At 42.8% G+C, this 14,355-nt stretch overlaps 1 protein-coding gene across 24 annotated transcripts in view; it reads right to left on the bottom strand.

Moving 5' to 3' along the window:
- pleca (plectin a) overlaps positions 1-14,355 on the bottom strand; it is a 105,178-nt gene that overhangs the window by 35,787 nt on the left and 55,036 nt on the right. For 3 of the 24 annotated variants that reach the window (XM_012924125.5, XM_023154090.3, XM_023154091.3), the window contains exon 1: positions 2,251-2,483. The exons of 13 other annotated variants lie outside the window; for them this stretch is intronic. In XM_012924125.5, coding sequence (XP_012779579.2) covers positions 2,251-2,365 — 115 coding nt within the window. In that variant the 5' untranslated portion in view covers positions 2,366-2,483. Of the gene's footprint in view, positions 1-2,250; positions 2,484-6,331; positions 6,850-10,382; positions 10,522-12,713; positions 12,983-14,227; positions 14,298-14,355 lie in introns of those variants that run through there. 8 more of the 24 variants (XM_076879007.1, XM_076879009.1, XM_012924132.4 and 5 more) reach the window with 5 other exon arrangements.

The following is a 14,355-nucleotide window of genomic DNA, read 5'->3' as shown; positions in this document are numbered from 1 at the left end:
CAGACAGGAGGAGTCATTCTTTTTTGCATGCTAGCTTAATGGCAGATAATCACTTTAAATATCATACTCATCAAAGGCTAGTTTCCTTGAATAACTCACAGACACGGGAACTACATCCATATCAAGCTTGAGAAGTCTGAAACAATGATTCCCAAACTTTTTGGGCTGTGACTTTTGCACAGAAGTACATGCATTGCCCACCATCTACATACAGCCATCTAACCCAGCGGTCCCCAACCCCCGGGCCACGGACCGGTACCGGTCAGTGAGTCGTTTGGTACCGGGCCGCGAGTCTTGAGGCTCAGGGGTGAAATTCATGGTTTTCAGAGGTTTTATTGTTAACTCGGTAGTTGTGCGTCTTATTTTGAAAGAAATATTTACGCATTACCATAGTGACCAGAGAGCATGTTACTCTCAATGTTGTTGCCACTTTTCAGGAGGACGTTGCTAATAAAGTTACACAATTACACAGTGAATTCGCGTTTATTATTATGTTTACAAAACACCACAGTTTTTGTCTTGGTCGTATGATTTTATTTTGTTGTATTTATCCGCGACACCTTAAAGGCCGGTCTGTGGCACAAAAAAGGTTGGGGACCGCTGATCTAACCCATAGGCCTGGATACATGATGGCCGAAACTAAATATAATTTGTGTTTATTGAGCCTAAACCGCCTTTATGGCCCTGCTTCAGATTAAAACCTCCAGCAAAACTCTTTCAAATCTTTTTTATCTGTTTTTTCATCCCAGAGTCACAAACAGTGTGAGACATATTTGTTTTGCCCAGGGACAGAACAAAAAGTCACATGTGACTTTGACTCAGACACGGACATCTGATGCCCAATAGGGACAGCACATTACAGAAGACTTACTGCAGCAAAACAAAGAATTCCCTGCTTATCAGGGGAACACTGAATAGATTATCTCTGTCATCATCTGGAGCAGCACCTCAGCTGGAACATGTTTCAGCCTGCAATGCTGTAGTCGTTTCATAATCAGATTATTCCCAACAAGCCTATCATATACTAGTAGGTATCAAACATATAATATGCAATGCTTTTCCTAAATTTTGCCATCTAAGCAGCCACTTGAAGAGATAACCATCAAACGTACACTTCACCTCTTCGGTGCAGTGCTTCAGTTGGCGATGAGGGTGCTTGTCAAATACAGAGCAGTTCACCAAAACAAATGTTTAATGTTCAAATGTTTTTTTCCTCATCAGTGACATGCTGTAAAGAAGTTGATAGTATTATCTGCTCTGTGATCAAAGCTAACAGAAGTGATCAGATGAAGAGGGAACCAAAGAAGAGGACATCCCGTGGCACCAACGCCCAAATCACGGTGGCTTTATGTCCATGACTCACAGGCACACTCACGCACGAGGCGGTCTCAACAGAGAAGTGAAATAAACCTCAAAAGCAGACAGATGAGTTCTGCTTTTTCACTGGTTTTGATTTCGGGCTTTTCATATATGGCTTTGCAAACACGTTGGACACGTGTTACGAAACATAAAAGATGCGTTTCTGCACAAATGAAATGTAGCAGCTCGGGATACTTCTGTTTCTCAGGTCGGCTGAAAGGAGCACTAAAAATTCCTAAAATAACCAGGCTGAATACATCACACTGAAACACAAGATCTACTGATCTCTCTGACTAATAATGCGTTTTCTTGGCTGAGTTTTGTAGCCTGAGGCTGCAGATTTAGCCCAGATTTATATGTTCACCTTGTGACAAAAAAAGGTGCAAGATATTAGATCACCTGAAAAACAGTGTGCATGGATGAGTCACATTGCCAAATCCTGCAACTGGGATGTTGAATGTTATTACACGGACTTGTTGCAATGCTCAAAATAGGGTGCTCTCTTTCTTCTAAAGAATTTCAGTGGCTCTGTCACTTCAAACGTCTTTTTAACAGGCTACATTTTATCTGTGCTGCAAAACCTCAAATTAGGATTTCACATTAAAGCAAAACAGATTTCTTCTGTCTGACAGGAACGTTCACCAGTAAAAATAAAAAAGGAAAAGATGTGACACAAAAAGGGGTGTGGCCCATCTGTTAAAAGAGAGGCTCCGGACTTGACTCTTTGCAAATTCAGACATCCAGACACAACTTTTGGACTTTTACGTAATACACGAAACAACAAAGCCAAGCCAAGAGCTAATATACAGACTGAACCATTTTCAAACCAAAGAATGCAACTGCAGAAAAACACAAAGCTCAAAAATGCAGCACTGCTGGAATAAACTCTACCTTTTCTGTGGTCCATGGCCCTGAGCACCCCCTGGTAGTAGGACTCCTCTACGAACACCCCATCACTACCCATACTATCAGAGGAGTAGGCTCTGAATCTCTGCTCCATCGCCATGCTGCCAGCTATCAAAACCACACGGAAGCTTCTGCAGGTTCAGAGGCGATGATGTTGTGTACTTCTACTTTTTCTTATTGCCTGAAACACTGCTTCTCACTGAGGGCTCCTGGAGTTAAGTGGGAGTGTTCAAGCCACCGATTCAGTTCCTGAACTTGCTCCCTTTCTTCTCCCTATCTCCATTTGCTGTCTCTGACATTCAACGCCACATTTTTTTTCACCACCTCTTGCAAAATGCCTGCCTGCAGGCAGCAATGTCAGAGACATTCACCACAGAGAGGTCTGCAGGGAAGATTCTCCTCCTGGTTCAGCCCTGTTATCTACACCCAGACCCCACCCATGAAAAAACCCTCACACAGCACCCACCCAAACCAGAGCTCAGACCTCAATTTACATTATTCTTTGCACTTTTAATTTTATTTTCTGTTTAATTTGAGGATTAAAAAAAAAAACAGTTTAGAATCCCACTCATCTTGTAGCTACAGCTAACTATTGCACTAAGATTCATTTTCAAAGATTCATTTTCACAAAGACCCCACAGATCACTAATCCAGAACAGGAGACATTCCCTCATTTAGACTAAGCTGTACAGAAACGGACCACTGAAGCTTGTTAACCCCAACTGAACTCCACTGCTCAAGCTAGCGGTGCCTCTGACCAACCAGCGTGTGGTCAGAGGCAGAGTGGCGGGACATACCACAACGCCACAAAGCATCAATGGAAAAACTTGTCCCGAGCACACAGCCGAAGCCAGGAGGCATCAGAAAGAACGTCCTCAGCTATTTCCCCAAACAGTACAATCACAAGAAAACCTCGAGCATGAAAGCTCTTCCACCATCAGGAGATAATTAAGGAATAAAAGGCACCGAGGGAGCCGTCTTCGGGATACAATTCAGCACCAGAAAGAATAATGAGAACAAACTGCAGGACTTCAGTTTTATTTGAAGCATTTGATTTAGACTATTTTCCCTTGGATGGACCTCCAATACCCTGTCGTGCCAGTTCAATACCACAAACCAAAAAAAAAAAAAAAAAAAGAGGGTGTGGGATGGAGGGGGTGGACAAGCATCAGACAGTAGAAAATTATCCGAGACACAAAGCAGCTATTGTGGCTCCGCATGGATAGACTGAACAGTGTGTGCACATGACAACAATCATTTGCATCTTCTTCATGCAAATAACTTCTGTCAAACATCCCTGAAAAACTGGGTGCAGAATTTGTTTTTCCATTTGGTTCCAGGTGATCACAAATAGCACCTCCACACTAAAATACCTTCAACACCTTTCACCCTGCAAAACACCAATTTTACGTGCAGTTACCGACATAACACTGTAAAGAAAAGGAATTTTTTTGGATGCCTATAAAGGGAGGTGACTTGTTGGGACCTGAGGCATGAAAGCTTCCTTGACTGCACCTTCAGACTTTAAACAGACCCTGAACGCCAACGGGCTACAAACAAAAGCAAAGACTCTAGGCAGAAACGCTAAAATTAGCTAAACATAATTTGTGCAAAATGGCTTTTGATCGACACACTAAAATCTAAAATCTGTGGATTATAGTTTTCAATTTCAAATGCAAAGAGTATTTGTCTGCAGGCTTAAGAACTGAAAACCGCAAGTAATCACTTCCAGTTTCCAAACTTGCTAAACTGTATTTGTTTTAAGACATGAAAGCACTGGAAGCTAAATTTGTGCTTCTTTGAACAAATCCTGGTGTAATCAAACTCGGCATTGAATTAACTAGATTTATTCATTTAAAGCTCAGTTTGCTAAAATGCTTTAAAGGTGGCAAAGAGATATAAGCGCTTTTTTGCACCTCAATTCTAAGACTGCAAAACAGTTGTCTTATCCAGTATCTAAATGACGCTCTGGTGCACACAGTGCAGCATTGTGTGGATATTCCTCCTTTCCCTGTCCTTGATAACACACAGCGATAATCCTGAGCAGTGAGAGCTGATAGGAGTTTTAAGGTGACAGCTCAGCGTGTTACGTCTGTAAATTCCTGCTGAGGGCGAGCCGACCCTCCTCACAGACAGGGGGAGCCGCCTCTCTCCTAAAAGAATTTTAAAAATAAAATAAAAAACACACCCCTATTTGTGTTTTTTGCAAGAGACAGCACGCGATGTCAGTCCCACTGAGGACAGGAATGTTAATCAACACCTTGTATCATCTGGTTCGCAGGTCCTGTTAGGGTTCATGATGGTACGAATGCTGGATGACTTGCGAAGAAACTCTGCCAAAGCCCCAGAGCATGGTGGGGCAGATCCAACCCGGAGCTGACAATGACAAGTGCACGAAAACATGCACATGTCAGAGAAGACGACCGGGTAGTGTCTGCTATTATACCTGAACGGTATAATGAATTCCTTTTAAAAAGCAAACACAGCTGGAAAAATAACTTAATAACCCCAAAGGCGACACAGGAATATGTCCTGACCACCACTGCAATTTAGAGCTGCATTTAAACTTGCTCGTATTATGTTTCAGCATCACTTTTGCAATATCAGCATCACTTGCAAGCACTTTGTGCACAAAAACATGCGTAATCAGCCACACATGGTGTTTACAATCTTGTGATTACGAACAGATGAGAACTGGATAATTGTTGGATTTATGATCTTCATATGTGAAAACTGCTGCTCAGCACAGTTTGTCTCCCCCTTCTGGTCGAAAGGCTACAGCACAAAACATGGGAAGCTGAATATTTAAAGCCATAATCCATTTTAATGTCACAACAACTAGTAGCTCCAATCATCCCTGTGTGCTCCTAAAGAGACCTGAGACTACTGGTAAGAAAGCTCAAGGTCACTTGGGGCCCTGCAGTGTTTACATATGTCAGTGGGCAAATGATTTTTGTGTGTGGGAAAAGTGTGTTGTGTACATGGTTGCCGTGACAACATAGTAAAAACACACAGAAGCTGAGAGTCCATCAGAACACCATTTTGGCCCAGAACATCTGGGGAAACACCCGAGTGCAGGGGGAAAGTGGATTTCTGCTTAGAACTGAAAATGCCAAAGTCCACAAAACACATGACACATTCACAGGGCGTTATCAGAGGGTAAACACAAACACCAAGTACAGTTTCCATTCCTGTAGAATATTCAGGGTGAGCCGGAGAGTGACAAATTAACTGTGTACTGAGTCACTCAGTCGCTTTTATATTCAAACGTCAAGACAAATGATCGAGTCAAGAAGCTGCATACAAGGACATGAAGTAACCTCGTTATCGTAAAATCAACTTTTCTCAGATAACAGACCTCTGCCCAGTGCAGACATTTGAAAAGAGCCAAACGTGAGACATTTAAAGGGCTTAAAAATTAAAGATTTAAGAAGCTGGAAGCTGACAGGGTTTTTAGTTATTTTTACCTAAAAATGCTTAAATAAACGATTTAGTATCCAAAATTAACTTTCTGTTGACGAACTGATTTACAGTTTATCATCTGCTCAGTGGGAAAGTAATTAATTATCAGACTTTCATCACTGATGTTACTAATAAACAACATTCTCCAAGTTTTGAATTCTATATATGTCTAAAACACCATTGATATATTTACTGAATTTGAATAGGGACGCAGATATAAGCAGTGTTGCCTGTACACAGCAGCAAACAGGATGGTATTGACCATGGCACAAGCCAGTGTTTATCTGTTGTGTCACATCGATTTTGTGGTGCCTGAATGAAGACTTTAAAGCTGATTATCTCAGGCTGAGGTTTGTTTTCTAAATGCGGGAAATAAATCACAATAAAAACGAAATAATTAAAAATAGTTTTAAGCATCTCTAATTTCAATCATCTAGTTCTGGACGTCCACTGTTTTGGCCCTCAGGGCTTGCTGTATCATGGGTGGAGGAACGGAAAAGGTTAACATTACCACCATCAGCACCCCAGCAGCCCCTCCCAAGCAGAGCCTCCTCCTATTACAGTCACTGAGCGATGGATAGAGCGGCGCAGTGATCGGACCTACCTGCGCAACACATTCGGCTGTACAGATGAGACCCCACTTCGCTGCAGTTCATTTCATGGATGTAATTAGTCCGTCGATAAAGAAATCCCCGCTCCAGCCCGCCGTACCAGGACGGCCGGGCAGCCTGCGCCGTATCGTCCACTTCGGCCATCCCGGTTTGTTTGTGCCGCGCGTAAACGCGGAGCGCGCTGGACTTTCTCGAAAACGCCCCCCTCACTCGTGGGTTTCTCGCGTGTGTAGTACCAGCCCTCCAAACTTCGCTCTGTACTCTATGAGAGCCACATGGAGGAGAAAAAACAGGGTCGAGTCAGATTGCAGACTCTTTGTCACAAGCCCAACCCACTCGTTTTGTTTAGCGAGAAGAAGTGGCGAGCTGCCGGCTGCTCCATCCTCCTCCGATCCGTCAGACGACTTGTGCCATTGAGACGCGCCGCGGAGAGACACTGCACACCGCGTCCTTATTTTAACACGCGTGATAACTGTACCTTTCACAAGATTGCATAACATACACCCCCGACAGCCCCATAAATGCAAAGCAGAAACAGGAATGACTTCTGGGAAGGCGCGAAACTTGCAGGCGGTGACAGACGGTTCTGTGCATTGTCTCGCAGTGACTGTTCACAGGAGGGCAGAGCGCACATTACCCCCGGTAATAAATCATCACATTCCCTTCACATCCATAACAGCTGTGCCTCGTAAATATCCCCGACACAGGAGGCTCATTTTCTCTCCGTTTTTGCGCAACTTTAAGAAATACTTAACATAACTGAAAAGGTGCTGGCTCCTCGTTAATCCGCATGTGACAGAATCCAACTGCCATGACCATGAATTAATTTATGAAGAAGTTATATTTCTTTTAATTGGGGGCGGGTTAAGGTACAATCTGGTAACAAAACTTCTGATTAAGCAATAAAATAATACCAGTAGTAACTCACGGGATTAACTAGTGATGTGTCTAAAACAAAGTTTTAAACTGTTTCTTTAGGCACTTTGTTACTAGCAGCCTGAGTGAGTTCCCATTTCTTTACATTAATCTATGGAAAATACCAAAGACAACACGTTGACAGGTGTGAAATAGATGCATCTGGACTTCAATTGATGCAACTATTGTTCAGTGAAGCTCATCAGAAATGTTCTCAGTGAATGGTGGCTGTCAGGAAGCCATTCTTAAGGAAGGTGGGGAAAGGCTGAGATATGTCAAATTATTATTTCTAAATTATTTTTATTATGATTAAATTACTCAAGAACCAGACTGAAAATCAGTGGCAACAGGTCTTGAAGACGTCAGGAGAGCAGTGCAACAGTGTCTGTTGTAAAACTGTAAAACATGGCGGAGGCTCTGACATGGTTAGGTGGTGTTGTGTGGTGTTGGGGATCTTTTCGAAACTGACAGAATTATGAATGCAGAAAAAGAATGAATGCAGTACAATCCGGAAAGCATCTGATTGGCTGTGGCTTCGTTTTTCATTAATAACGATGATGCCAATACGGCAACAGCCTAGATAGAAAAAACAGTCGAGGACAGAGATGAGGATAAGAACCAAGGCCCTCCCTCAGCGCAGACACACGCTGTACTGTATGCTGTGTATGACAGTCAATGAACCCAGCTACTATTGAGGTTTACCACTAATGTGTTTTATGTTAGGCTGGGTATTGTGAAGGGCATGTAGGGACACGCTGGGTGTGCATTGTTTATTGTTTTTGTGTCCTTTAGTAACAGAATGTTTTCTCGTTTTTCAGTTATTGCCCAGCGGGGCGTCCTCCCTCCTCAGTCTGTTATTACCACCACAGTGAAAGGAGACAGGAAAGTGAGTCACGGCTGAACACCACGAGACCAAATCTGAAACCGATCCTACGCTGTGCTGTCTGTGGCGCGCGGTTTAGCAGACACGGCTGCCAGTCTGAGTCTGCCATTAATACTGTTGCAGATTTGGGTGTGGTTTCCTAAATGGATTAGACAATATTGTTAAGGACTTTTATTGTGATGGGAATGCAGTATCCTAATCTTGAGAGTCTTAAAAAGACCTTTGCACAAAACAATTAGAGGAAATCTCAAAGTTAAAAAAAAAAAAACGCAGTCAAAAATAACAGGGAAGGGCATTAAATGATCATAAAGAACAGATCAAAATGAGCAGGAGCCTCTAATGAAGCAGGACTTAGATTCTTCTAACGTCCCGAGGATCTAAATGATCGTTTGTTATGACTGTATCCAGGATACGCAGGCCACCGTCCTCAGTGTCGAGTTTACTACCATTAGTCAGTCACCATCTGTGGCACGGAGCTTTTTTTAAACCTGGCTCTGGGTAAAGTCCCTTTTACCTACTTCCACCTTTCCCCTGTGTCAAAGGCACCTTGGTGTTCCAGCAAACTACAGTTCAACTTACACAAGTGGACTCGGGTTGTGTCCTTAAATCGAAATGTTTGACTTGAATGACTGAATCTGTAATGTAAACAATGAACAGACAGCCTGATATTGATCTTGCCGCCGCCAGAAATATGCTATAAAGAGGGAATACGATCACACCTGATGTGCAGCTCTTACGGTCTGCACTGCGGCAAGAACAGAGCTGAAAGCAGATTTCCCCAAATGCAAAGCACCTTGATATCGACAGGAGCTAGTGATGATACATGGCCTAGTTTTGCAATGCAGTGTTGGCACACGATTTACCAGTCAAACGGCACTTCCTGGCAACCTTTGATCGCGGCTTCAGTTGCGTGCAATTTACAGACCACACGCATTCGAGTCACGCAGACAGAGGGAGAGGAGGATACATGTGTTGTTAATTTCTCCTGTTTTGCTTATGTTCTGATCATATTTTGGATATTAAGTCTCTGGACAGGGACTTTTCCTTTTTGGGGAAAGACTTTTCAGAATTCTTTGAAAATCATTCATCTGCTCACAACAATGTGAGGAATGTTGTGAAAACTGCTCTTATCTACTCAAGGCGTGTCTTGCTCCACCCAACTACAACCTGATTGTGTAGTTTACAGCTGAGAGCACTGGTCAGATAATAGTACAGTAGTGCTCTAATTTAGCTTTAACAGCCAACTATTTCAAAATGTTAGTTTTGTTTTTTAAAACGTATTTAGGTGAGAGAGATTTCATGTAAAGGCTATTTTATGTGCAAATAGATTATCCAGTAAATGTGCACGGTTGTTTTAAAGTGCCAAACAGGTTTCCCATTTGAAAGACAAAACAAAATAAAAAAACAAAACAACAATTGTTCTCTCTTTTACCTGCAGACTGTCAGTCAAAAATTCTTTAAAGCACCTCAGGGTGTGTCACCTGCAGGGGTGTGTCTGACAACCACCACAGTGTTAAGCTGTGTCAACAATAACGTGGGCCTTCCTGAGGAGTGTGTCATGACATTAAAGAGTATGCAACCAACCTTCAGGCTGCATAGTTTAGTTGAACATCGTGTAACTCTTCTATGCTTGCAGCAAGATTGGTTAACAAAAGGATATGGTTAACCTAACAACGCCAGTGTGCCAAGATGAAACAGGTTGAACCAGCATTTTAACAATACAGCAGCCTCCACAACTGGGGTAGGTCTGTAAAGTGGAGAGATTAAAGTTATATCCAGTCACTTTAAGAGAGCTGCACACATAGATCTTTAGCCAGATCTTAACAAAGATGGAAAAAAAAATGATGGAATAGTTTTCAGAAGGGAAAAACTGCAACTTAGGAGCAAAGCTGAAGCTGAGGAGTGCCCGTCAGAGCTCTGACTAAGCCGAAACCCCATTCTCCACAAGAATACTCCAGCTCTTCGGACGTCATCACCTTCCAGCCAGCATTTACAGGGTTAATCGCAACATCTCCATAGCACAGGAAACCGAGATGTGTGAGGGGAAAAAAAGGAGGGGGGGCAGTGAGGAAGAGAGAGAGAGGAGCGTGTGCTGCAAAAACACAGAGGACAAAAGAGAGTAGAGACGACAGAACAGGACTGCCGGCAACAAACTGTTTGCAAAGGAAAATCTTTGATCTGCCGATCTCGCCGTCAGCTCTCCCTGCGCAAGCCTTGAAGCGATGAGTTTTTCAAGCTTTTCTTACCTTGCTTCTTGCGTACTCTCCACTGCCAGAAAACGATCAAGGTAACGATGTGGCCCACAGCCACAAGGGCTGGGAACACATTTCCAGGGGGGCTTGCCGGCATCGGGCCTGGTACAAAGTGGAGAGTCCCAGGCTCTGAAAGGTGGGAGGGTTGGGGAGGGTAGCGGCGGGGGGGGAGTTGGAAGGTAAGGTGGAGGGGGGGAGTAAAGGGGAGGAGTAGGGGAGCGTCTAGGGGTGTGGTGTCACCCCGGACTTTAAAACGAGCGCTGCAGCTAAGTTGTCCGCGACTTTTACAAGACACGAGTGAAAGAGCACACCTCGCTCTGCTCTGTGACTCAGTCCTCTGGCAGAAGTGGCTGATCTCTCTCACTTCGGCACTCTTTCCCTCCCCCTTTTTCCTCTGCACTTTTACAATTCCTCTCTCTGTTTCTCATATATTCACGTTTAAGTTGCACTTCTTTTAAAAGTAAAAGCTGTAACTCTGGCAGCACGAGGAGCTCTGACGCTGTTAAAAATAAGTTTTGTCCTCTTTGTCCACAGATCAAGTAACTCCACTGGTTTTGCCCTACAGAAACTTGCTCTCTGCTTTCCTTGCCAGCTGCAGACTATCTGCAGGAGTTAATAATATATGAGGCTGTTTTGTGTGACGAGCACACACACAGAGCACGCTCAGTCGGGTCAGCCTTGATATGAGGCAAACTAAGAGACATCCACTGTGAGCTGGAGTCAAAGTTTCCAACTGATTCACTCCATAAGTTTTCTTTTACCGACTGAAGCCCATTTTCCATCGCGGTTTACGAGTCACAGACAGTCGCAGGCCAACCCCTTCCGCCTTTTCCAAATATTTATACTGAAGCCATGCCTCCCAATTTTATTTTCCCTCATCACATAATCATCCGCTCCCTATCAATTCATTCTCCTTATGTAACTTCACAATTTTCCTGTAATTCTAATAGTTTCCTTATGCTTGGACAGCCCAACCAGTGTGTATAAGCTTCCCAGAGCCTGATTAAACTGGATCCTGTTTTACAACCAACCGTTCCAGCATCTCTGAACTGCCAGCTGCATTGTTAGCTCTAAATCCTAAAGTGTTTTTCATTTTTCTCCATCTTATCCTGGCTCTGTTGTTAAAACAGAGAAAAGCCTCGAGGGAAGATGTCCTCTGGAACCAGACTGCATGCCTTTTAAGGACGCCGCTTTAAGCGCAATCATTTTCAAACCTGTCAATCACCTTTATTAAAACAGTTCTATGTCACCAAATGATCACAATGAAATTCCTCTGTGGGAGCTTCTCCTCACCAGCCTAACTCGAAACACAGAGTTGTGAAACACTAACTGCACCTGCAGAAATATGCACACATCACCTGTTTGCATCACTGTTTAAAAAAATAAAATATTGCTTGAGGCAAAACAGCATCGCTGCCAAGGTCTCTGTTGTCAGAACAAATGAAAAGAACATCAGCTGTGGTGCAGAAACCCAACACCAAGACGAGTGTCACCCTCGCACATTTACAGCGACGCCACACACCAACAGCCACCATAGAGAAAGCAAAAATAGTCGAGACGGCCTCGACCTCGTGCTGTCTTTAGTGTGAGCACTGTGTCATGCTATATAAAGAAGGGAATACAGAATAGTCTTACACAATATAGTTTGCACTAAATTTAAAACAAAAAAAAAGAAGCTATGTTTAGGCACAAAGACCAGAAGCAAAAGTGTAGAAGAAAAAGTGGGCGTTGTTAGTCTAAAGTGCTGGCAGTTGATTTGGGGAGAGACCTTATATGATCCTTGTTTGAAAATGTCAACCAAATCCCCAAAGCCTTAGAAACTGGCACTGCAATTTGGCAATTAGTTACAGTGAGGATTGAGCAAAGGGAATAAATCCAGGGGAGCAGTAGAGACGTCTGGAATAAATTCATTTCACCACTCCCTCATGGGAGGAGCCAGCCCACTCCCCCTCTTCTCACATGGTATGCACTCGCTCAATGATTCCCATATTGTGATACACATTCTACATACTCCCGCGAAAGCAACATAGCCAAAATCCACAAAGTTACACATTTAATTAATTCAGAAGTTCTTAGAATTTCACTTAAAAAGCCTCCGATATTAATGCCCAACTTTCACATAACAGCGTAGGTAAGACTAGCGAAGCAATGTGAGGAATGTGAGAGATGTTTTTAATCTAAAGTACTGATACTGGGAGTGGCAGTGTCCTCAGATGGCAAGCATAATTCAAGAAATTAACCTCAGTATAGTTTATTCTTGATCTGGTATCTTTAAGTTCACTGATAAAGAGTCTAAAAAAAGATTCCGGTAAAAATAAAACCTACCGTTGGGAGGTCCTGGGCAGAAGCAACAGCACAACTCCATCTTCTCTCAGCGTCTTCACAACTTTTAGAGAAAATGCAGAACTGCCAAGGAGTCAGAGCTGACCTCATGACATTATGTTCTGATAAAAACGAGGGGGGGCGTGCAGAAAAAACACCCAAAAAAAAGGAAAGAGTGAGAGCGAGAGAGAAAAGCGGAGGCACAGCTGGGAAGTACAAACTACACAGCGTTGCGAGTTTGATTTAATTTGTGAGGCTTTCCTCAGTGGAAACAGCATCTCATGCGTGGTGGTTTCTGCGAGCGCCGCTGGATGGAATCCATGTGCAAGGCTTCAGAGAGACTCCCAGGGACACATTCACATTTTTTCTTACAGGATTTAGACAAAGAACGGAAAACGTGACTTTTGCCAGCTATAACAAAGGCGGCTCTGTGAAAGCCGTTAAAAAAAAGATTTATTGGAAACAGTGCAATTATGCAGCCGTATCCACAGGATGTGCATCACTCTACGCTACTATAGCTCGGCTTTGTTTTAAAGTCACAGATGGAACATTTTAATCTGATCACACAAAAACTACACAGGTCGGACATATTAGCTCAGTTCTTGGACAATATTTTCACACTTATCATGTAGTTGTGTAGAATTGCGATATAAGATGTTGTTCGTATACTATTTAAAGTTCTGCCCAACTGACAAAGTCAATGAAATAAATGTTCATGATACATCAGATATAAATAACACAAAAAGTTTGAAGTGTCACAACAAAAATGTCAAAAAAAAATCCCCAGCTCTCATTTTTGCTCTTTTTGTGGCTTAAATATAATTAATTCTTAATTCTAAGCTGCTTTTAAAACAACATTTTCACCTTTTCTGAACTTTTTTTGGTTGATTAATGTGGCCTAAAACTAATCAATAAAGATATGGATCATTAGTTACAGCCCAACAGACAAAGAATGCAAAAGTGCATCTTAAGATATGTTATCTATTCAGTTGCCCATTACTCCCGAGCCCTGCCTGGTCTGCCTCTTTTTCACTGTGACCATTTTGTGCAGAGGAGAGAGGTGAAGCAGCCAGTCAGGGGCCATCCTGCAGCCCACACCCCTCTGGATTTTACACCAGGAAACTTGATCCCGGACGCAGCCAGCAGGCAGCGTGGGAGGTGTCTAACTCAAGGTCTTCAATGTTAAAGTTATGAACTATAATAAATTTTACTCCTAATCTTTAAAAAAAACACATTAGTTCTTTTAGGATCAAAATAAACTAGACGGTAGACATGCAATTGTTTTTTTAAGAAAACAATATTAAAAACGTCTTAAACACTGTGTTTAAGATTGTGTACTTAATCCCAGACACAATGGCCAGTATTCAGCTGTTATCTGATCTGCGGCAGCGAGACACACCCTAACCTGCTTCATCCTCTTTGGTCCGCTAGATAACCTGAGACTGGCCATAAAGTATTTCTGTGCTGACACCTTTTGGTAAGAAGACAGAACTGTTCCAACAAGAAAGACTTCCTACCTTGGCCGTGTTGAATCAGAGCCTCCATAAAGTCTCTAGAAAAATTCATTTCCATCGTAGCCAAAACAGGTTTCTTGATGATTTTTCTTTCTTACTGTATTATATGAAAAATGCAGCACACACTAGAT

Source organism: Maylandia zebra, linkage group LG22, assembly GCF_041146795.1.
Source record: "Maylandia zebra isolate NMK-2024a linkage group LG22, Mzebra_GT3a, whole genome shotgun sequence".
Classification (NCBI taxonomy): domain Eukaryota; kingdom Metazoa; phylum Chordata; class Actinopteri; order Cichliformes; family Cichlidae; genus Maylandia; species Maylandia zebra.
The sequence above is the reverse complement of the archived record's forward strand: the minus strand, read 5'-3'. Positions and strand labels throughout refer to the sequence as shown.